The 22,298-nt window shown below is 65.2% G+C and overlaps 1 protein-coding gene across 3 annotated transcripts in view; it reads left to right on the forward strand.

Annotated features, from left to right (window-relative positions):
* Nucleotides 1-347: 347 nt before the first annotated feature.
* Nucleotides 348-22,298, forward strand: part of ABR (ABR activator of RhoGEF and GTPase) — a 32,111-nt gene continuing 10,160 nt past the window's right edge. Inside the window, exons 1-16 of one of the 3 annotated variants that reach the window (XM_075113652.1) lie at nucleotides 348-447; nucleotides 5,049-5,233; nucleotides 10,298-10,402; nucleotides 11,070-11,255; nucleotides 12,092-12,199; nucleotides 12,970-13,030; nucleotides 15,520-15,572; nucleotides 15,735-15,875; nucleotides 16,217-16,338; nucleotides 16,457-16,622; nucleotides 16,758-16,880; nucleotides 16,955-17,030; nucleotides 17,174-17,278; nucleotides 17,809-17,883; nucleotides 18,024-18,121; nucleotides 18,235-18,366. In XM_075113652.1, the coding sequence (XP_074969753.1) occupies nucleotides 387-447; nucleotides 5,049-5,233; nucleotides 10,298-10,402; nucleotides 11,070-11,255; nucleotides 12,092-12,199; nucleotides 12,970-13,030; nucleotides 15,520-15,572; nucleotides 15,735-15,875; nucleotides 16,217-16,338; nucleotides 16,457-16,622; nucleotides 16,758-16,880; nucleotides 16,955-17,030; nucleotides 17,174-17,278; nucleotides 17,809-17,883; nucleotides 18,024-18,121; nucleotides 18,235-18,366 (1,797 nt within the window). In that variant the 5' untranslated portion in view covers nucleotides 348-386. Of the gene's footprint in view, nucleotides 448-5,048; nucleotides 5,234-7,957; nucleotides 8,466-10,297; nucleotides 10,403-11,069; nucleotides 11,256-12,091; nucleotides 12,200-12,969; nucleotides 13,031-15,519; nucleotides 15,573-15,734; nucleotides 15,876-16,216; nucleotides 16,339-16,456; nucleotides 16,623-16,757; nucleotides 16,881-16,954; nucleotides 17,031-17,173; nucleotides 17,279-17,808; nucleotides 17,884-18,023; nucleotides 18,122-18,234; nucleotides 18,367-21,513; nucleotides 21,871-22,298 lie in introns of those variants that run through there. The other 2 variants (XM_075113653.1, XM_075113654.1) reach the window with 2 other exon arrangements.

A 22,298-nucleotide genomic window follows, 5' to 3' on the forward strand; every position in this document is an offset into this window, starting at 1 on the left:
GCTTTCCTTTTCCCCCCACTCTCCTTGAGGCGGCCTGGAGGGCAGCCACATGCCCCTGTGCTACCACCGTCCCCTCCTCCTCCTCCCTGGTCCCCAGACCCCTGCAGAGGGTCGGCGTGGCTGCATGCGGGGGGACGCTGAGCTCGGCTCCCCCCGGCAAGGCAGGGGCGGGAGGCGGGACGCGCTGCCATTGCCAGGCAGCACCTCCTTCCCTGGGCACCCCTGGCAGAAGAGCCACCGTGTGCCCGGGCAGGCGGCCGTGCCCGACTCTCCCATCCAGCCCCCGCCTGGGCCTGCGGCCCCCCGCCTCCCGCCCTCGCCCGCTGCCTTTGTTGTGAGATGAGAGCCGGCTGGCGGAGCTGAGAACCAGCACAGCCCTCCCGAGCATGGAGCCGCTGAGCCATCGCGGCCTGCCGCGGCTCTCCTGGATCGACACCCTCTACAGCAGTACGTGCTCTGGGCTGGGGGGCGGCGAGGGGGACTGGGGCGGTGGGTCCCCCCTACCTGTTGTGTAACGCTGCGTCGCACTGGGGAGGGATGCTGTGCTGGCGATCCCGTGCCGGGGGGGCTCCCAGGCTGAGCTGAGCCCAGGCAGGGGACAGGCGGTGCTGGCCGGGGGTTGTGCTCCCCTTCCTGAGCATCCCGCATGCCCCAGTGGCAGGGTGGTGCTGGCTGGAGTCAGGCCAGCATCCCCCAGGCTCTGGGGACCTGCTGCCCACCCTGGGGGGCTGCATAAGCAGGATGGGTGGTGGTGGCCCTGCCGAGGTGGGGCTCAATGGAGCCGGAGCAGCCTTACAGCTGGTGCTGCCCACGGGGGTCCTTGGGGACATGGGTGCTTTCTGCCCTGTGTCCCATCCCTGTCCTTCTGTGGCCGTGGGAAGGCTCCTCTCCCCGAGCTGTGATTTTCACAGCGAGCTCCGAGGCACTGTGCCGAGGATGCTGTGGCAACACAGTGTTGGTACCCAGGGGCTGGCAGCCGGTGGGGCTGGGGGCATCCTGCATCAGCCGGGGGAGGGGGTATGTGAATCCTCCCCGTCCCACGGACAGGCAGCAGGGAGGAACGAGCCCCGGTGCCGTGCTGGTCCTGGTCCCGCAGCAGCTGTCTCAGCAGTGGCCAAGGGAGCCAGGGACATAGCGAGGGGGGCTCGGTCATGGGGTCCTCGGTGTTTATTCTGGGGGAGTGTTGAGCTGTGTGGGCATCCCAGCGGTGGGTTTTGGGGTGCAGGGTTGAGCTCAGAGCCTGGTGTTGTTGGGGCAGCGAGGTTTGGCAAGGGTGGGATGCTCCAGAGAAGGGGACGTGGTGCCCCCTGCATGGATCTGGCATCTGCCGTGCCCTGGAGGGAGCAGGGGCTGCAGGAGGCATGTTGCAGACGGCTGAGGCCCCCCAAGTTCTCCAGCCTGAAGCCTCCAACACCCACAGCCGGAGGCTGCATCAAGCAGTGTCAGTCCCAGGGTCCGGCGCAGCTGTGCAGCTTGTGCAGGCGGCTGGGCTGGAGCCCAGAGGCCACATCCAGCCCCAGCCTCCGCGCGGTCCTTCCCAGCCCTGGCATCTCTGCAAAGCGATGGCTCTGCCATCCCAAATCCTCCTCCAGCCACCCTCGCTGTGGAGGGAAGCGGTGCGGGGGAGGCTGCTCGGTGTGGTGCCCACGTTTTGAGGGATGCGGGGCAGGGTCTGGTCTTCATCATGCCGGGGAAGGCGGCAGCGCGGAGGAGATGCTGTTTGTGTTGAGCCACCCTTTGGAGGAGGCCCATGGAGGCAGGTCCGAGGCCAGCTCACGCATCTGTGTTGTCATGGTGAATTTTCACCCAGGCACAGGGAAACTGCAGTGTTTCCCCAAAACCTTACAGGCTCCGTGCAGATGTTGGGCTTCTCCCAGCAGTGCGATAAGATGGGTGAGCGCTGGGGTGTGCTCTTGGGGTGCCAGGGATCAGCATGCACCTGGCTGGAAAGCAAAGAAAATGCTACCCTGAGCTGCTGTGACTGTGCTGTCACTCGCCTGGGCTGGGAAGGAGCTGGCTGCTGTCCTTGGCTGCGCTCCCTCTTGGGGACCATCATGCTGGGATTAACCCAGGTCACACCTGGGAAGATGTGGCAGAGTGGAAACATTATTTTCCTGGGGAAAATAATCCCCCATGGGGACATATTCCTGGCCCCATCACCCTCCTGGGACCACATGCCAGCCTGCAGGACCCAAACCCCTGTCCTGTGGGTGCCAGCCCTTGGTGCCTTATGGGGCTGGATTCAGCTTGGGGTCATAGGGCTAGGGTGTCCTCGCCCCCCATAGTGGCTCTGCTGGGCCAGGCTGCCTCCCTTCTCTCAGCCCCAATGTCTGGGGTGGAGTAGGAAGATTTCTACTGCTGCTAAAACCGGTAGCAAAAAATAGCGCTGGGTTTTGGCACGGGCACAGGAACAGGCTGCAGGGGCAATGCAGCTGTGGGGGAAGGAGGGAGGTGCTCGGTTTGGGCTGGCTGGGTGACAGGAGCACCCCACAGGCAGGGAGATGCAGGGGCCAGCCCCATTGTGTCCCCTCGCCCTTCCTGGATGCTTGGTGGTCTTCTGTTCCCTCCCTGCAGTGGGTGCTGGGGAAGTCCTTCTGCCTGGCCTCCCTGGGTGAGAGCCCTGTAAATACTGCACGGGCACAGGTGGCACAGCTGGAGCCATAGGGACATGGCTCCATCCTCCTTCCTGTGAGCAGTGCAGGGTACCTCCGCCTGGGTGCCTGCTGGGCACTGCCTCTAGGTCTCATCCCCAGCTCAGGTCTGGGACTGGGATGTAGATCTACTCCAACTGGATGCAATGGCTGTGTGAGCACTGGGTCATTCCCGTGTCCCTTCAGGCCATTCCCTCCCCCCTCCATCCCATTGATGCTGCCTTCTTCCCTGCAGCACTGCGGGTGTCACCTCCCAGGGTCCCCAGCTGCCTCATTAAAGCTGTGTTTCTTGTTACCTTGCTGCTGAGCCGCCGTGCCAGGTCTCCCACAGTGCCGGTGCCACTCTGGGTGCCCCTGTTGCCTGGGCCACGGTTGAACTCAGCATTGCAGACCTTGGCCTTGGTGGAGGTGAGGCAGTGGAGCTTGATGGCCTCTGAGTGGTGTGCCTGGTGGGGACCATCAGCTTTGTCCCTTCCCTGCTGCCTTGGCTCCCCCTTAGACCCTGCCTGATGCAGAAGGGTGCTTGGGTGAGAGGTTTGGGTTTCTCTGGGCCATCCCCAGCCAGGGGACAGTGCCCAGTTGGGTGGGCTCAGAGGAGCTGTGTGGGTTGGGTGTCCCAGGGAGGTGGCCATTGTGCAGGGACACCAACACTAATGCACCTCCTGCTGCTTCACTCCTGCCTGGTGCTGGAGGCATCCCAGCTGCAACCCGTCAAAGGCAAAAGGGACAAGGGACATCCCACCCCGAGGAAGCAGGATGAGTTAGAGCTAGGGATCCCCTTTCCCTGGAAGCTGAGGACCAGGGGGAGCTACGGACTCCTCCATCTCTGCCCATCCAGCTACTTTATACCTAGTCATTCAACCCATTCCCAGGTTGAATGGGGCTGCTGTGGCCCAGTGTGGGTGTCACCCCAGCCTCTGAGGGATGGTTATTAGCTGCTAATTGCTAATGAGGCAAGGTCTGAGAGGGGCTGTGGTGCCCTGGCAGAGCTGGGATGCATCTGGTCCATGTCAGGGCTCTCCTCCATCCCAACACCAGATGCAGGATGGAACCCCCATCCCTCCCTACCAGCACCAGCAGGGCTCCCAGCCTGAGCGGGCTTCATAGCAGTCTTTGATTTAAAGCTTTATCCACTTTAAATATGAAGCTGAATGCAATATTAATGTGCTGAGTGGTGTTGGCAGGAAGTGGGGGAGTCCTTGGCCAGAGGAGCTGGGCCATGGGGGCACGAAGTAGCAACGGTGTGGGGTTTGGTCTGGGACAGCTGCTCCAGCCCCACGCACCCAGTTTTGGCCAGGGTCTCTGCCAGGGACTTGGCTGTGGTTCCCCCACCACCCGCAGCTGGGAAGTCCGTGGGGGCGGCTGCTGGGCAGGGAGGGGAGCAAGGAGCTGATGGTTGGGTGAGCCATGCCCACCACCTCTCCAGGCGCAGCCAAGGGGGTGTCAGCTGTGGGCCCCAGGCAAGGGGTGCCGGCTGCACCCCGCGGCTACCCCTGCCGCAGCCGGGCTCCCTTCCCCCTCCCCTTTGTCAGCATCTCGGGGCTGCTGCGGCCGCCTCTTCCCTCCGCCACCGAGCCACTGCTGTTTCCATGGTAACAGGTTAGGATGTACCCCAGGTCCCCCGCTGTGCCCCGGGGCCCCGTCGCAGACTTTGGACACCCACTCCCATTCGGGGCTCCAGCTCCCCAAAATGGCTTCTTCCCCCAGGCTGTGGGTGACAGAGGGGTTGTACAACAACGTAGGGCATCCAAAAATGTGTGCTGGCCTGGTGTGGCAGTGGCCTCATCTTGCGCTGGGGAAAGCAGACCCCTTCTGCTCCCACAGCATGGCCCGAGCCACCCACCATGGAGCTGCTGCCATCCCCCTTCTCCCAGGGTGGGTGACAGCGTCCTCCATGCTGCGGACCCAGGCATCCTGGCACCCATTCCCATGCTCCGAGGAGGATGGGCATGGGGAAGCGGGGAGGATGGTGGCCGTGGCTGCCAGCCCAGCTCCATCCCTCCCCGGGGATGGCATGGGGATGGTGGCTGCTGGGCGGGCAGGGCAGAGCTGTTTGCGTGTGGCCAGGGCTTCTGGCAGAGCAACTGTCCCTGTGCAGACAAGGCCTGCAGCCTCTCGGTGCCGTTAATTATGCAAATGTAGGGAAGTGTGTTGAGCAGAGGCCTGAGGATGCTCTGTGATGCCCTGCCTGCTCTGTGGGGCAGGCAGAAAGCAGGCGGCTGGGCTGGGCTGGGCTGCAGGCGCGAGTGTGCGTGTCTGTGCGTGGCCCTGGGTATCAGACATGGGGTCAGTCGCCCGCAGGTAACTGCAGACTGGGGTGGTTGTGGCGTGCCATGCGGTGACCCGCGGCCGTGCTGCTGCCTGGATGCTCACCACCACCTTCTCTTCTCCTGGCAGACTTCAACTATGGTGCAGACGAGTATGATGCTGAGGGCAATGAGGAGCCCAAGGCACTGCCAGAGGGCTCGGAAACCATGCCCTACATCGACGAGTCACCCACCATGTCCCCCCAGCTCAGCGCCCGTGGCCAGGAGAGCGGGGACGGCGTCTCACCCACCCCCACCGATGGCCTTGGCACAGGGGTAGGTGCTCGGGACGTGGAGCTCCGTGCTGGCTGGGGTTGAAGTCAGCACTGGGGGTGCTTGGCTCGGTTGTTTCAGCAGTGTTGGCGGTGCTCTGGTGCTGCTGTGACCTGGGGGGCTGCCCCTGGCATCGCAAACCTTGCTGGCCGTGGCCCTCTGGGCTCTGGGGTGCAGCGCTCTGTTGAGCGGCTGTTTGTGAGGGTGCCACATCGGTGGGACACGTTGTGTCCCTGCCCCGTCGTGCCATCCGGAGAGTGGGGGGTGCTGGAGCCCAGCCGGGCTTGCTGGGCGGCGGGGGGGTCCGGGGGGGTCCTCGGGGTCCGCAGCACCCCCGCCCCCTGCGCCGGGCAGCCCGTGGGGACCGGGCGCAGCCGCTCCGCCGGGCCGCCGGCTCCATCTAGCGGCACTTGGCGACGAGCCGCCCGCTGGGGAGGGACACCTCGTGTGTCCCCCCCTTCTGGGGAGCTTAGCTTTAACCCCTCCTCTCCCTCTGCTCTTTCGAGACCATCCTCGGAAGCCCTCGGGGTTCATCCAGGATCTTTCCCAGGAGGGATGCTTGGAGAGCTGCGGGGCGGGAAATCAAAGGGGAAAAAGCCTTTTTCCAGAGTAAAAGCTTCAGTAAAGCCCGGGGGCGGTGGGGCCGCAGCTCCCGGGGCCATTGGGGACTCCCCCCGCCCCCCCCGGCCCCCCCCCCGGGCTGTGCCCTGGGCCGGTGCGCTCTGGGCAAGGGCACGGGGCTGCTGCGGGGAGCGACCGCCTGGCCCCGGGGGTCCCGCCGGCCCCTGCCGCTGCCCGGGCTGCCGGGGTCCCGCAGCGGGCCGGGGTTTGGGTGGGGGGAGGAGGCTGGGCTGGGAAACGTGAAGGTTTTTGTCGTGCAAAGAGTTAAGCCCTTAACCCGGATGCTGAGGCAGAGGAGGCGAGAGGTGTGGCTTCCTCCCCAGGGCTCGCTGCTGCGCAGCATCCTCCTCCCGGCACCCAGCGCGGCCCCACGGCGCTCCCTGGGTGGGGAGGAGGAGGGAAGGAGGAAGGGCGGGCTGCCGGCCCTCTGCCACCCTGCTGCGCGCGCGAAGGGCCCTGTCCCAGGGCTGGGTGCAAGCCCCTGGGTCGGGGCCCCTTGTCCTGCGAGCCCCAGCCCAGCCACCGCGGTGCCAGGGTCTGGCGGTGGGGGTGGGCAACGGGGGTGCTGTGGGCGATGGGCTTCGTCCCCCGGGGCCGGCAGCGGTAGCAGAGGGTGGTCCTGGGGAAGCGGGGTTGGGGGGAGACTGTGGGAGATGCTGACGAAGCCCAGCAGCCCTTTGGGGGCTGGTGGAGCCCGCTGGGGCTGGGCGCAGCTGGTGATGCCAGCTCGGTTGGCACTAACAGGATTGGGAAGTGTTGGAGCTCAGCGCCAGCTCAGCCTCCATCTCCTTATCTGCAGCTGCTTGCGCCGCGGCTTAGCAGAGCACCGTCGAATACCAGCATGTTTTATCCCTCATGATGGGCACGGGTTTGTGTGTGTGTCCCACTGTGGCCAGTGGCATGGGTGCTGGGCTCACCTCCATCGCTCTTCTCCAGTGAGGCAGGACTGGTGTTGCTGCCCTTTGGAGGTGTCACCTCCCGGCCTAGGGTCTAGAGGAGGTTTCTGGTGGAGCGTCTCTTCTCGCAAGCTCCTGGGGCTGCTGTGACCGTGTCTGGGGCCACCTGGTCACTGGGTGCCAGCGTGGCCTGCCCCTCCTTCTCTTGCCTGGAAAATGCAAACGCCATGGTCCCAGTGTGGGGTGGTGGCCCAGCCCCTGCTCGGGTGCTGCTGGGTTTGGCACTGTGGGTGGCTTTCCCCTGGGCAGTGAGCGTTCCCTGCTCTGGGGACCCGGCCGTGGCAGGCAGGGTCCTACTACCCTGGTATAGAGCCCACTTAGAAGGCTGGGCAAAGCCTGAGCTGCGGCGTGGACACAGGCTCTGGAAAGTCCCCATGTCTGTGTCCCTGCCCACTTCTCTCAGCAGGAGTTTTTTCCAGGCTTGGACAGGCATGGGGAGGAGAGCTGGCTCATGTGGGCAGAGCACATGCAGTTGCTGGTTCCCCTTTTGCCACCGAGGAGCAGGGGGAAACTGCTGAAACAGCTCTTGCGTTAGTGTCCCTTCCTCCAGCCCATTCTTGCCCCATTCGCCAGGGCCTGTGATGTCCCTCACAGGCGTCACACCACGGCTCGTGTCCCCGCTCCCTGGCTGCCCTGGGGTTGCAGTCGGGCTGGGGCAGTGGCAGGGTGCTGGTGCTGATCCCCATGGGGTGCAGGGCAGATGCGATGGGAGGGCGCGCGTCTCGGCTGCATTGCCCTGCGGAGCTGCTGGGTCCCCTCTGGGGCAGGGAGGGGCCCGGGACCCTTCTAGGGGTGTGGAGCCAGGTCCCCTTATGGGACCTGATCCTGCTGCTGTCCTCCAAGGTCACGTCTCACTGGTGGCAATCCCTGTGGTCCAGCTTTCTGCCTGCCCGCAGGACACAGGGGGACCGGGGTGCCATGGCAGGCAGGATGGGTGCTCTCCTCTTGCTGTCTGCTCTGCCCAGCGAGGGCTCAGGGTGCTGGCAGGGGCCAGGGGACCCTTCCCCATGGGTCTCGCTGTGCACACCGAGCTCTGCTAGCATTGGGAGAACCGGCTTGGGGAAGGCGGCTGCTGCACACCCCAGCGTTGACCACACGCCGCCGGTGGAGCAGCCCCACCTCCAGCGCCAAGAGATGCATTTCCTGTAGCGAGCACGCAGGGCGGAGCGGCGAGGCTGGCTGGGGCGCTGGGCGGCGGGCAGCGGCCCTCCACCACCGGTGGCCCCCCCCTCCCCCGGGGGTGAGCAGAGGCCAGGGGAGAGTCGGGCTGTCCCTCTTGTCCCACCGCTGGTGACCCCAGAGTTGCCACCGCTGCCGCTCGGAGGCGGTTGTGCAGCCACCCTAGGAGCGCCTGGTGCTGCGGCCGGGACGCCAAGGGCCGGAGCTGGGGCAGGCGGGAACACCGGGGATCCCATAATGGCTCCTTTCATCCCACGGCGGTGGCCGGCATCCAGGGCTGAGTCAGGCTGGGCCGGTTCAGCTGCGTGAGCCCCTCGCCTGGAGCCTCGCGGGGTTCCCTCCACCCCCCCGCTGCCCAGCCAGCCATGGAGGAGGAAGAGGAGGCCATAGGGTACCTGGATAAAGTGCTGGAGGATGAAGATGACTCTGAACCGGGAACCCCCACCAGCCCCGGGTCTCCGTTCTCAGCTGGCGAGAAGGTGGGCGGCAGGGGCAACCCCGCTCCCTTGCTGGGCAGCGGTGGCGGGACAAGGGGCATCTTGCTGGTGATGGTGATGCGCAGGTCTCGGGGCAGCTTCTGGGTCGGTGTGGCGGGTGCTGTTGGGGGGTAGAGCTGGGAGGGGCAGCAGGAGCATCACCACAGACCCACTGCCCCCACAGGACTGCCTGCGGTGGGGGGCACAGGGCAGGGCTGCACCAGACATCAGGTGCAAAGGGCTCAGTGGGTGCTTGCGCAGAGTGGGGCGAGCAGCCGGCCTTCCTCCCGTGGGGCAGTGGTGGGCATGTGTGCTGCTGGGGGGGCAGCTGTGTGGCTCAGCAGGGCTGGCACCGGATGCTCAGGAAGGGGCTGGACCACACTCTGCCACTGCCCCACCGCACGGCCACTGGCAAACCCCTAAACGGCCCCAAACCCTGGTGCTTTGGGGGGGACCCAGGGGGACCCCTGTGCTGACAGGCGCAGCCTGGCACCCTTCTCTCGCCCACCCTGCTGGGGGTGCTTGGGTGCCCCAAGGGGTCTGGCACGGGGCTGGAGGAGGGCTCTGGCTCCGCTCTCCCTGGGGTCTCCTGCACGGGGTGAGCACCAGACCCTGCTTTAGGGCTGCTCCTCTGGGTCACAGGGGTCCAGCTGGCATTGTCCCACAGGGCACTGCGGGCTACGGGCATGGACAGGTCCCTTATCTCCCCAGCTCCTGTGCAGGGCCGAGGCTGGGGGAAACAGGAAGAGCCCATGACTAACCCATGGCAAAGAGCCTGAGAGCTCCCCGTGCACAAAACTGCCCCCCCCCATCCCCACACCCCCTTGCTGCACCGCTCACCATGGCCTGGCCTTAACGGTGCAGCCTGGCGGGGAGCCACGGGGTGGACACCCCAGTTGGTGCAGCAGCCCCTGGGGCTGGGTGGTCGATGCCGGAGCAGGATGGGGAGATGCTGCTCTGTGGCTGTGCCCACCCCGGGGCCGTGCACCCCTGGGTGTTTGCAGCTGCCAGGCACAATTGCCAGGGCTGGCAGGGGTGAAAGAGAACAAATATACCCACAAACTGTCCCAAATGGCTCATTGCCCAGAGCAACTAATGTCCCCATGGCTCTGCTTGGTCCTGGTTTGGGTGGCAACACCCAGCTCCTGAGTGTGAGTTTGAGAACAAACAGTGCTGTGGGGGAGGCCAGGGCACACCTGGCATCTGGGGCAGCCCAGGGGCTGGAGCACCCATGCATGGGTGCTGGCAGAGCCTTGCTGGGCATCCAGGAGCCACCAGCCTGGCTGAGCATTGCCCATCTCCTTGCTGTGCGGGTTGAGCTGCTGGAGTATTGGTGCTGCAGCAGACATGGGCACGGGCTGAGCCACCGGCAGCTGGAGTGGCAGCAGGGCCCCGCACAGCCTGGGACCTGCCCCGGTGCCACTGGGCAGTGACCGCTGGGGAGGCACTTTCCTGGGAAAGCCTCAGCTGGGATGAAGGGTGGTGCTGGATCACATGGCAGTGCCATCCGCCGCCGGGCATGATTTCACTGGGCGCCTCTGGACTCTGCCCTGGGAGAGTCCTGCCGTGCTGTGCACCATCCTGGAGCGCTGCCAGCAGCACCGGGCTCCTGGCCAGCCGGGAGCAGGGAGGGGAGCAAAGCCAGCGCAGCCTGTGGCTTCCCAACTGGCTCCAGCCTGGCTGTGCTGCCCAGCGGGCACGTGCCCGACCCTTGCCGTGGAGCTTCCCCAACGCTGGCAGGGACACATGCCCATGCGGGGATCCTGGAGATGGGATGAAGGGTTTCCTCCTGTGCCAGTTGCTGGCTCAGCTGGGTTCCTTGCTGTGTTCCTCAGGGTGAGCGAGATGCTGGCAAAGGCCTGGAGATGCGGAAGCTGGTGCTCTCTGGTTTCCTGGCCAGTGAGGAGATCTACATCAACCAGCTGGAGGCCCTCTTGTTGGTGAGCGCAGCCCCCAGGCCCGGCACCCCTTCCAGGGACATCCCCCAGCAGGCGTGGGAGGATGGGTGGAGGTGTGTGCAGTTGGATGGGTGGGTGGATGGATAGGGCAATTCTTCCTGGACAGCCTCCCCAGGCAGGTCTGGCCTGGGAGCTACCTGGGCAAGAGCGAAGCTGCAGGAGCCATGCTAGAGTCAGCCTTGCTGTGGTCTGTGGCCACCCCCATCTCACCTCCCCCTGCTGCCACCACGCCTGGCAGGGAGGTATTTATAGCCCCGCTTCCTCCTGCGGACTTGCTGGCCCTCGTGGCAGAGGTGCTGTTGCACAACGCGGGGGTCACCGCCATCACGGACAGGGAAGTCTGTGGGGATGCACGAGCCGGGAGCAGCCCTTCGGTCCAGCTGCTGGCTGAGATCCGACCTGGGCAGCCCTCACTGCTGGCTCAGACCCCCCCTTGTCCCCAGCATCCCCAGGCACCTGCACCAACAGCATTAGCGTGGCCACGGAGGAGGTGGCTATCGCCGCCTGTGGTGCGGTGGCAGGGTTGGGCAGGACTGCCTGCAGGATGTGGGGCTGGGCTGCCGTGAGCCGTGGTGTGGGGCTGGAGGAGTATCGGGGTCGCTTTTCTTCCCAGCCCTCCTCTCAAACGTTCTCCCCTCTCCCTCGGCAGCCTATGAAGCCACTGAAGGCTACAGCCACTACGTCGCAGCCTGTCCTCACCCTCCAGCAGATTGAGACAATTTTCTACAAGATCCAGGACATCTACGAGATCCACAAGGAGTTCTACGACAGCCTGTGCCCAAAGGTGCAGCAGTGGGACAGCAATGTCACCATGGGTCACCTCTTCCAGAAGCTGGTACGTGCCTCCCCGGGGCTTGCTCCACTTGGAAGAGGAGGAGGGCTGGGGAGATGGAGCACCATGCTGTGGGGCTCGGCCCCATGGTGTGGCTCAGCTCACGCCCTGCCATGTCCTTGCCGGTGGCTGTGGGACTTGTCGCATCCCTCCCTGCAGCAGCTGCTGCTGCCAGCCCAAGCCCTTCTATCCCAGGATGGGAGTTAGTGCTGCCTCCGTGCCCCTTGCTGCAGCAGGGACGGCCGCAGCTCTGGGTCCTGGGTGCAACCATGGCCGGGTTTTGGCTGGAGGTGCGTGGCATGGCTTTGTCGTGGTGCTGGCTGGAGCCCGGGCGTGCGGGTGACTCTCTGGGAAGAGTCAGAGGGTCTCTGCCTGTTTGCCCCTGGCTGCCTGTGAGTGCTGCAGCGGTGGTTCCCTGGGGTCGTGCACTGGGTCCTGCTGCTGCTGCTTCGGACTTGTGATGGGGGCACGGGCTGTGTCTGCAGGTACCATGGCTGTGGCCATGCCAGGGAGGGGAGGAGGAGAGGGCAGTTTGAAGGGTGCTGGGAAGCAGCTGTAGCTTCAGCCTCTGCCATCCAAGCACCTGTTGGCTTTCTGCTGGATTTCAGAGGGGTTTTGGGCACAGGGTGTGACCAGAGCCCCACCATCCTGCCCCAGGCAAGGGCTCTACCTGTGGGGCTAAGTGTGCAGTTCCCCCATGAGGCTGTGGTCTGGCAGAGTGTCCTGCCGGAGGGGACAGCTCTGGGCACTGTCCCCTTGGTGGCTGCCTGGCCTCTTGTGCTGTGTGTGGGGGGCTTCAGCATCCTGCCGGGTGCCTGGCTAACCCCCACTCCCTGCAGGCCAGCCAGCTGGGGGTCTACAAGGCCTTTGTGGATAACTACAAAATCGCGCTGGAAACGGCGGAGAAGTGCAGCCAGAGCAACAACCAGTTCCAGAAGATCTCGGAGGTAAGCTGGACCAGGGCTGTGCAGGGGGAACGGGGCTGCCTCGGCTGGGCTGTCCCAGTGCGGGACAGAGAACATCATGCCCGTGGCTGAGCTGTCTGTGTGTCCCCTACAGAGATGCTCTCCCTGCCCTGGGGACTCTCGGGGACTGTTCCCTGGGGTAGGGCCGTCGGTGGCTATGCCAGAAGGTCGTGGTTTCTGGGTGTTGTGGGGGGTTTGTTCTTGCCTCACGCAAGCTCAGGTTGGGCTCAGCCCTCACTGCCGTCATTTCTGGGGTGCCGGGGCAGCCTGCACCCGCTCATCTCATCCAGTGAGTGTGGGTGCTGGGCGCCTGTGGCTCATCTCCTGCTGGCTGCATCTCTGTGCCTGGCTCCCCTATGGGAACAGAGACCTCCCTGGCCGCAGCCTGGGTCCCCACTCCCTCCAGCCCCTCCACAACAGGGCTGTTCAGCTCCATGGGACCAGCCATCTCCCCACACCAGCTGTGGGTACCCTGCTTCAGGAAGACTCATGGGGCACGTGGGGGCTGCCCTGTGGGTCCACCATGTTGCAGCTAGTGGGTGCAGCCTAAGCTGCTCCTGGCCAGGCACCATCCCGTACAGTCCGCACCTCCACCCCAGCACCCACGTGTGGCCTCCAGCATGAACAAGCTGGGGCTGGGGGGAGATATCAGGGTGCAGGAAGGGTGGGGGGCACCCCGTGACCTTGAGCAATGACCTTCCCCCCCCTTCCAGACGCCCATGGGCTGCTCTGATGGGCCTTTCCCTCCCTAGGAGCTGAAGGTGAAGGGCCCCAAGGACTCGAAGGAGAGCCACACGTCCGTCACCATGGAGGGTACGGCAGGCGCGGGTGTGGGGAGGGGGATGCAGCCTTTTGTGTGTGTGTGGGACCGGCGCGGATGAATTACTGAGCAGCTCCCGTGAGTGGAGCCCTTTGTGTTCCTGTGTGCGGAGCTGGTGAGGATAGAGGGGAACGCAGCTCTTTAGGATGCTGGGGGCGTGCAGCAGCCCCCCACCCCCTGCCCACCCCCTCCTCCCCGCCCGCTGGCTGCGCCGAGAGCCATGCTGAGGGGCCGATGCCGTGCCGCAGCCGGGCTGAGCTGCTGCGGGGCGGCAGAGATGGCTGCGCGGAGACAGGGCTGCCATGGAAATCCTCGTCGTCGTCCGGCTCTGCTGTAACTGCACCTACGGTGAGGTGGGGGGGTGCAGCTCCGAATTCACGTGCTGGTGGGGAGCGATGCTGTGGGGACGCTGGTCCGAGGCTGGCTGTCCTTGCTGGGGGGGGTGGCGGCTGCGTCGTGCTCTGCAGCCTGAAGTTGGGAGCGTCTTTGTTCCAGGCTCTATTGAATCATCTTGGCTCTGGCACATGCGGCCACGCGCTTGCCTTGCCTGCTGGGCAGGGGCTCATGCTGGTGGTGGGACGGCGAGGGCCTGGGGCGGGTAGGGGGACCCCCCCTCTGCCTGGGCTGTACTGTGAAGAGGGTGATGGAGAGGGGTCCCGGTTTGCTTGCTGGCAGCTGTGAGCATCGTGGAGCTGGAACGCCCGTCTCTCCGCAGCTGGGGAGGAGAGGCACTGGGCATCCCTCCCTGCTGGTGCCTGGCCCCATGCTGCCTGTGTGTGGGTCCTGGGCTGGCATGATCGTGCCAGCGAGGAGCCCGGTGCTCCTCCCTTGAGCCGGGACTGCCCTTCCCGGGACTCCCCGGTGCTTTGCATGTGCTTATAGCAATGAGAGTCCATCCTCCTCGTGGGTCCGGGATGGGGAAAGGAGGGGACACCCTGCCTGCCCCCCCCATCCCAGAGCAGGGCTTTTGCTGGCTGCGACAGGGTGTGGGGCTCCAGTTTTACCTGCTGGCACAGAGTCATCGGGGATGCAGCCTCTGGTTCAGGGTCCAGCCCCATGTCCTTGCCTCCTGAGCAGAGACCCCCCCTGCTCACCGGGACAGGGGGTCCCTCTCTCAGGACTGGGTGCCACGAGGCAGCACCCTCCAGGAAAATGGGATGGGAGCCCCCTGCAGCTCATAGCACAGCGTGGGCGGGTGGCACCTTTCCCTCCTCTTCCCTGGCCCAAAGCCCAGCCCCGCTTGGCCCCTGCAGTTTGGGGAAGTGGTCTGAAGCAAAGGGAAAACCCAGAGGCATCGGCCTGGGTGTGGGCAGCCCAGGGAGATATGTGAGGGGATGGGTGCGGGGAGCAGCACCGTAGATGTGCTCTACCTTCACCCACCCAAAAAGCCAGGGAGGAGGAGGAGGGTCCAGCTGCTTGGAGTGAAAAGTGCCTCTGAAGAGCCCCTTGGGCTGGTTTCCCGGTGGGTGGGTGTGCAGCAGAAAAAAAGGGGGTGTCTGTGCCCCGTGGGGGGGGCAGCTCAGTCCCCCTGCGCCGGATGGAGCTGCATGTGCAGGGACGGGGGCGGCAGCGAGTGGACATGGGGCAGCAGTGTTGGGACGATGCCTCATCCCCTGGGGTCTCTGTAGGTGTGGGTTCCCCTTGCTGCCAGGGCAGGGGGATACGGGGTATCTCATGGGGTGGCAGAGCCTTGTGAGGGCAGGTGGGGATGGGACCCACCGCTGAGCCAAAAGAGAAACTGAAAAAGCTGCCGGCTGCTGGGGGTGACGAGTGGCTCTTCCGCTCCACAGCCACCGCACAGCAAGCTGGCGGTGCCGGTGCCCACGCCGCGCCTGGGAGGTCCTTTACCCTGGAGGGGGATGTGCTGGCACAGTGTGGCGGGGACGTCCCGCAGCTGGCAGCAGTCGGGGCAGAGCGGTGTTTGTGACGGCCCCTCCAGCTTTGCCACTCGTGACCTGTGGCAGCAGAGAGGTGGAGGACGTGGTGTCTGGGTCGGTGTCCCCATCATGCCCCGTCCCAGGACAGGGTCAGACATTGCCAGCACTGGGCTGTGGCTGGAGGAGAGCACCTTGCGGGAAGAGCCATGCGGCAAGCACCATGCGGCAGTTGTACGGCCTTGTCACCCCAGTGGGGACCTCACAGGTGCCCGCGCTGCTGGTAAAACCCCGTGGGTGCAGCCCCGAAATCAAGGTGCCTGTTGGGCAGCTGCCAGCAGCGGGCTCTGCCCTTGCTCCGCACACCAGCCCAGCCACGGTGTCTCCTGCCCCTGGCACAGCAGGGCACGGGGCCGTGGCGTTGAGCCTTGGCTCACTGCCGCTCTGGGCAGTGATGCTCACCCAGGGCTCTGTGCAGACCTAGGGGGTCCCTGGGCATCTGGTTTCCCCTCCTTGCCCCTGTGGGATGTGGTGCTGGCTCTTGCGGGTGGGAGAGGGGCTGGGGCCCTGGCGGGGGGCAGCTGCTGACACCTCCTCTCTCCCTGCAGCGCTGCTGTACAAACCCATTGACCGGGTGACGCGGAGCACCCTCGTCCTTCATGTGAGTGTGATGCCAGTCTTGGGGCAGGGGGTGGCAGGGGGCTCTGCCCCCTTTGCTTCTAGGGACCTGCAGCTGTGGGGAGTGCTGCTGGGGGTCTCCAGGGTGGGTGCTGCTGGCAGGGTAGTGCCCTCGGGCCACTCACCCACACGTGTCCCCTTCCAGGATCTCCTCAAGCACACCCCAGCCGACCACCCTGACTACCCGCTGCTCCAGGACGCCCTCCGCATCTCACAGAACTTCCTCTCCAGCATCAATGAGGACATCGATCCCCGGAGGACAGCGGTCACCACCCCCAAGGGGGAGGTGAGGCAGCGGGGAGGGCAGTGCCTGGGCACAGGGTAAGGGCTGAGCCCTCTGCAAGCCCCTGGCTGGGGTCTCCATCCTGAGGAGCTCCATGGTCCTTGGCTAGGAGATGCAGGGTTTCCTCTAGACACAGTCCTGGGTGCAAGGTTAGGGCTCTACCTGGTTCTTGCTGCTTGCTGGCACCCTACTGGGAGTATGGGACCCAAAAAAGCACCAAAAGGACACGGACCTTCCCATGCCCCTGATGATTTAGCCATGGAGAGGGACAGGAGCATCTGTCCCCTGTGGTTTGTTGGCCTTTGCTCCCTGCCTGCTCTCACGCCAGCCCTGCTGCCCCGCAGACCCGGCAGCTTGTCAAGGATGGCTTCTTGGTGGAGCTGTCAGAAGGCTCGCGGAAGCTGCGGCACGTCTTCCTCTTCACCGACGTGCTGCTCTGTGCCAAGCTGAAGAAGACAGCGGTGGGGTAAGGAGGGTGCTGGGCATGGGGGGGGATGCATCACAACCCCGCTGTCCTCCGGCGGGCAGAGGGACGTGCCAGGAGGGGGGTCAGGCGTCACTCAGCGCCCGCTCCCCGGCCGCAGGAAGCACCAGCAGTACGACTGCAAGTGGTATGTGCCCCTGGCCGACCTGGTGTTCCCCTCGCCGGAGGAGTCAGAGCACTGCCCGCAGGTCCACGTCATCCCCGACCATGAGCTGGAGGACATGAAGATGAAGATCTCGGCCATCAAGAGCGAGGTGCAGAAGGAGGTGAGAGGAGGATGTGGGTGGTCACGGAGGGCATGAGACCTGCTGCCAGGGGGGGTGCCTTCCTCTGGGGTCAGGGGTGGGACGTGATGGGGCCAGGGGCACCTGCGAAAGCTCCTCTCCACTCCCTGCCTGCAGAAAGCCAATAAGGGGCAGAGTCGGGCCATCGAGCGCCTCAAGAAGAAGATGTTTGAGAACGAATTCTGGCTGCTTCTCAACTCGCCTGCCATTCCCTTCCGCATCCACAATCGCAATGGGAAGGTGAGGAGGGTGGGCTGGGGGCTGGGGTCAGCCTTGCCTGCACACAGCCTGCTGCATTGCCCTCTCTCTTGCAGAGCTACCTCTTCCTGCTGTCATCTGACTATGAGAGGTCCGAGTGGAGGGAGGCCATTCAGAAACTACAGAAAAAGGGTAAGTTTGGGGCTGCCAAGGCCCTCTTGGGGCTCCTAGCCCCGCTAGGGACCATGAGGAGGTCCCGTGGGATCACAGCCTGCTTGGTCCCTGGGACAGCACAGTCTGCATCTCTCTGAAGCTCCTCTCCTGTCCTCTCTTAGACCTCCAGGCCTTTGTCCTGAGCTCGGTGGAGCTGCAGGTGCTCACGGGATCCTGCTTCAAGCTACGCACTGTCCACAACATCCCGGTCACCAGCAATAAGGACGGTGAGTGTCCACTGGACTGGGGGGTGCCCCTCTTTGCCTCCATGTGATGCCAGGAAGGAGCTGTGGAGTCCCTCAGCCGGGGCAGGGTCCCTGCTCGGGGACCCTAGCTGTGCAGGGGGACAGCTACCCACCAGGTGGCACTGCCGGAGCAGAGTCGGGCTCCCAGGCAGTGCAATCCCAGCTGCAACATGGGGCTGCTTTTGGGGTGTCCCCAGCACCCCCATGGGCTGGGCAGGACCGAGGTGAACCCAGGGCGAGGAACTATTGGGAATCTCCCCCAGGGCTGTCCAGCAGCAGGAATGCTCAGGGTGTCTGGCAGGGATGATCAGCAGCAGGGGATATGTGTCCTCTTCCAGACCTTGGGGATGGCCCTTCAAGGGGCTGGGGACAGTGGGGTGTCACCGCAGGCACCTAGTGCTTGCTGTGGCAAAGGCTGCCCTGGGGATGGCCGGCCCTGCACGCTGGCCCCGGGGCGCGGGAGGTGGCAGCTAAGCCCTGACACAGCCTCTGCTCTGCTCTCCCTACCGCAGATGATGAGTCCCCCGGGCTCTATGGGTTCCTGCACGTCATCGTCCACTCCGCCAAGGGCTTCAAGCAATCTGCCAGTAAGTGTGGGTGCCCACCCTTGCTCGGAGGGGCCAGTGCCAGTGGGGGAGCTGGGGTCTAGCATGTGGCCCCGTGCTGCCTGCAGCAGACCCCCGGTGGGGAATGTTCCTCGGGTGCTGAGCAGTGTCTGCTCCCCCAGACCTTTACTGCACACTGGAAGTGGACTCCTTCGGCTACTTTGTCAGCAAAGCCAAGACCAGGGTTTTTCGGGACACCACTGAGCCGCAGTGGAATGAGGTGAGAGGAGGGTTGGGTGCAGGGAGGGGCTTGTGTCCCCCCTTTCCCTTCCAGCCCCAGTTCTGAGCTTCTCTGGGGTGCTGGAGCTGAGCCACCCTCCCTCCACACCCCAGGAGTTTGAGATCGAGCTGGAGGGCTCCCAGTCCCTGCGCATCCTCTGCTACGAGAAGTGCTACGACAAGACCAAGCTCAACAAGGACAACAACGAAATCGTGGACAAGATCATGGGCAAGGGGCAGATCCAGGTATGTGCTGGGGCTTTTGGGCATCTTCTCACCCAGTGTTGGACCTGTTGAGGCCAGGCGCCTGGGCTGGGAGGGTCTCCTGGGTGATGCTTGGGATGGGAGACGCCTGGCAGCATGGGCAGGCAGCTCTGCTTTTGGGAGAAGAGCACAGGGATTGTGATTTGGGGTTGAAGACAGCGAAGTGGGTGGGCATCAGGTGTGTAGGTGATGGTCCCAGGGCACGGTGGCTGCAGGAGGAGGTGGGACAAAGTAAGAGGAGGTGGCAAAGCCAGCAGCCGCCCCCCAGATGTGCGACCAGCCACAGCTGTGGCCCTGGGGGGCTGTGGAGAGGGGGTCGGCACCTGCATCAGGGAGGGCCCTGAGCATGCAGACCCCATCCCTCCCTGCCAGCCCTCTGTCCCCCTCCGCCACTGTTTGCCTCCCCTGCGCCACCATCAGCTGCTGTTATGGCAACGAGGGTTTCCAGGGCAACGCTGAGCCGCCTCTGATTGGTGGTTGCCAGGCAGGGAGGATGGAGGCCTGGGTTGCCCTGAGATGCTCCCAGGTGAGCAGGACCTGGAAGATGGAGTGGGGGGACAGGCAGGCCCCAGACCCTGCATCCCCCCAGCACCTGCCTTGGCCAGGCTGCCGGCAGGCCCAGGGCAGCGGGGATGGTTCAGGATGGGGGTGTGCCTGTGTTTTCCTGGTGGGAACCCCTGGTCTGGCTGCCTTCCCCCCTGTGCTGGGGACAGCGTCACGCCCAGGCCACAGCTCTCGACCCAAGGCCACTTCAAAGGGCCCGGCAGGGCTGTCTGCTCCGTGGGAAAGTGGCTGAGAGCAGGTCCCTGGGGAGTGGGGAGCAGCATGGAAATGCTGCTGGGAAGGGGACGCTGGGGGGGGACGGCACCACACTGGGTACAGGGTGGGAGATGGGGGCTCGGCTTCACCAGCAGCTTGTGCGTGCCTGAAATCACCCATCTGTTGCCCCTTCCCTGGGGGGTGGTGGCGTGGGGGTTGGCACTGAGCCAAGCGGGTGGGCTGGGGTGGGGAAGGGGCTCGGTGCCCCGCAGGGATCAGCCCAGCTGCGCGCTCTCGGAAATAGCCTGGGTCAACAAACATGAGTCACGCTGGGAGACACGGGGTTGGGACGGGGACAGCACAGTTCGTCCCTGCCATGTGAAAGCTGTGGGGGAAGAAAGGGAGGGAGGGAGAGAGAGGAGGCCCCGGGGCTGCTTATCCCAAGGAGGATGCGGCTGGATGAAGCAGTGTCAGGGTTGGGGCTGTCTCGGTGTCACCCAGAGCCATAGCTGGGCCCCTGCCCTGGGGGCGGGGTGGGTGGCAGGGCAGGGACGGGGAAGTACAGCTATGGGCAGTGCTGCCTGCGGGGCTGTGGGTTGTGTCCAAGCCCCAGCGCTGCCCCTTGCTCTCTGCCCTGAGCTGTCCAGGCAGCGATGCTGCCCCGGCTGCTCCTTGCCCTGGTCAGTCCCTGGGCTTGTTTTGAGCTGCTGCTGGTTCCAGTTAGCTGGAGGAGTGGGAGACACAGGGAGCGCTGGGGTCAGCCGCTCAGCAAATCAGGGGAGGGCATTGCTTCCAAGATGGCTGAACCTCCCTCTGCATGGCTGGTGCTGTGCCCACGGCCCAGCTCTAATCTGCTGGCCCAGGCACGTGGGTCAGCCTCGAAAGCAGCTTAGTGACATCATGGGCTGGTGGGAGCGGGTCAGTGTGGGAGGGGGGACACTGCAGCCCCTCTGCGGGGAGCAGTGGGGGGTGTCCTGAGGCTGCCAAGGTGTCACGGGCAGGAGTCATGTCCTGCCAGCCCAGAGGATGTGGCTGGGTCCGCGGAGGGGCCAAGGTTGGCACCAGCCTCCTCTTGAGCATCCTGGCAATGAGCCCCGAAGGGTCCGTGGCGTGGCGAGCCCCTACCCCACACCCCACTCCTATGGCTGGCGGAGGGTGGGCACCCTGTGTGACATGTTGGGCTGGGCCACAACACCCGGCTGCTCTGCGGGAAGGTGTGTCTGGGCGTGGAGACTGGGGACGGCTCTGCTGCGGTCGGCATTAACACTGCTCTGTTGTTGTTAACCCTGTTTTGCATGCGGTTTCCAAGGCTGAGATGTGCTGTGGTCAGGGTAGAGGTGCTGTGGGGGGGGCTCGTGTCCCCATGGGGCGCTTGTGTCCCCAGTGCTGCAGGGCTCAGCTCTGCTCTGAGCTGACCCAGTTGCTCCTAGCAGCCGTGCTGCTTCGCGCGGGGCAGTGTCCGGTGGGTGCCTGGGGTTGCCCGGTGCTGTGGTGGTCTGGCAGACAGACACTTGGGGTAGGCAGAGTAGGCTGCAAGTACTTGTGCAAGAGGCTGGATCTGGGCCCTGTGCCTTGGGGTGAGCAGGGAGACAGGCAGTGGGTGCATAAAAGGGGTATCGGGGTGATGCAGGGGTGACAGGGCAGGATGGAGGCAGGGCTTACCCAGCCCCCATTTGATGCACAGGGGAGATGTGGCTGTTGAAGTGGAGCCTGTGTTGTCATGGGCACGGTAGGGCCCGCAGGGAATAGCTGCCTGTCCGTCTGTCCCCTCCACACTGGGCTGGCGGAGGCTCCGGAGGGGGAGATTTGTGGTGTCGGGGCTCCCTGAACCTGCAGGGACCCACAGGGTGACCCCTGCGGACTCAGGGGGCTGCTGAGGGCTGGACCTGGGGGAAGTGCAAGCCCCCCCTGCCATCCTGCACCTCACCATGTCCCTGCCTGTCAGAAGAAGCAGGGAGCAGGCAGGCAGAGACCCTTCTAGGGCTGGAGCGTGGGGCAGAGCCCTGCCTGCACCCCATCCCCCTGCCCCGCAGCCCTGCCCCACCACATCACCCCCTGGCAGTGGGGCAGGCTGGGGAGGGGGGGGACACGGGGGGGAGTCCCCACCTGTCCCTAGGCCTGAGAGGGGACCCCAAAAGCCCCATCCCCGTGCCCGTCGGGATCGAGAGGGAGGGCCGGGAGGTCCAGCCCGGCTCCTCGGCGCAGCCGGGGATGCTGCGGCCGGCGATGGCGCAGGGAGGCGGGGGGGGGGCAGGGCAGCCCCTCCAGCCGGTTCCCGAGCGGCGGCGGGCGGCAGGGCGAGAGTTAAACGCGTGGGGTGGGGGGAGGAACGGGGAGGGGGGGGGGGTTGCCTTTGAGTCACTTCCTCGCAGGGGGAGGGAGGCTTTTGGGGCTGCCGAGCCGCCTCTCGCCAGCCGGGCTCTCACACCCTGAAGATGAGCCCTGCCCGCTCGCCGCCCCCCGCCGCCGCGGACCTCCCGCCCGGAGCAGGAGGGATGCGGGTGCTGTCCTAACCCAGCCCCGGCCACCCTTCCCCGGGCTTTCCCGGCCACCCTCGCCTCGCCTCCCGGAGCCGAAGCGATCGCCGCGATGACAGAGGTGCTGGTGCAAGCGGAGCCCGTGGGCGAGCAGCCGGAGCGCGGCGTGGAGGAGCCCGAGGGCAAGCGGCCCCCCAACACGGGGGCCCGTCTCTGGGGCAGGGTGCGCAGCAAGCTGCTCCGGCAGAAGGTGCCTCTCGGGGTGCGCGGGGACGGTGGCCACACCAAAATGGGCTCTGGGATGGCTTACGCCGTGTCGCCGGGCCCTGCTGTGTGGGGCAGTTGTGGCTTTTTGGCTGGTGGTTTTGTGGGGTGCAGGGGGCACTGAGATTGGGGGGGGGCTGTATTGCTTGTGGAGGGAGGGCTGTGGGGTCCGTGTGTGGAGCGGGGAGGCTGTTTGGGTGCTTTGGGAGCTCTTAGAAGCACTTAGCAGCCTGTGGGGTGCTCGTTTCCCTCCTTCCCTCTCCTGTGCGCTGGGGGGCTGAGGCGGGCTGAGCCCTTTGTTCTGGGGGGTCCTTACAGATGCGGGGGGGCTCCCCTGCCCAACCCTGGGGCTTGCCCAGGAGGCAGCGATGCTTGCGGGCTGGTCGGGGCTCTGGCACTACAGCACCCCGTGCT

Source organism: Phalacrocorax aristotelis, chromosome 18 (genome assembly GCF_949628215.1).
Source record: "Phalacrocorax aristotelis chromosome 18, bGulAri2.1, whole genome shotgun sequence".
In the NCBI taxonomy this organism is placed as follows: domain Eukaryota; kingdom Metazoa; phylum Chordata; class Aves; order Suliformes; family Phalacrocoracidae; genus Phalacrocorax; species Phalacrocorax aristotelis.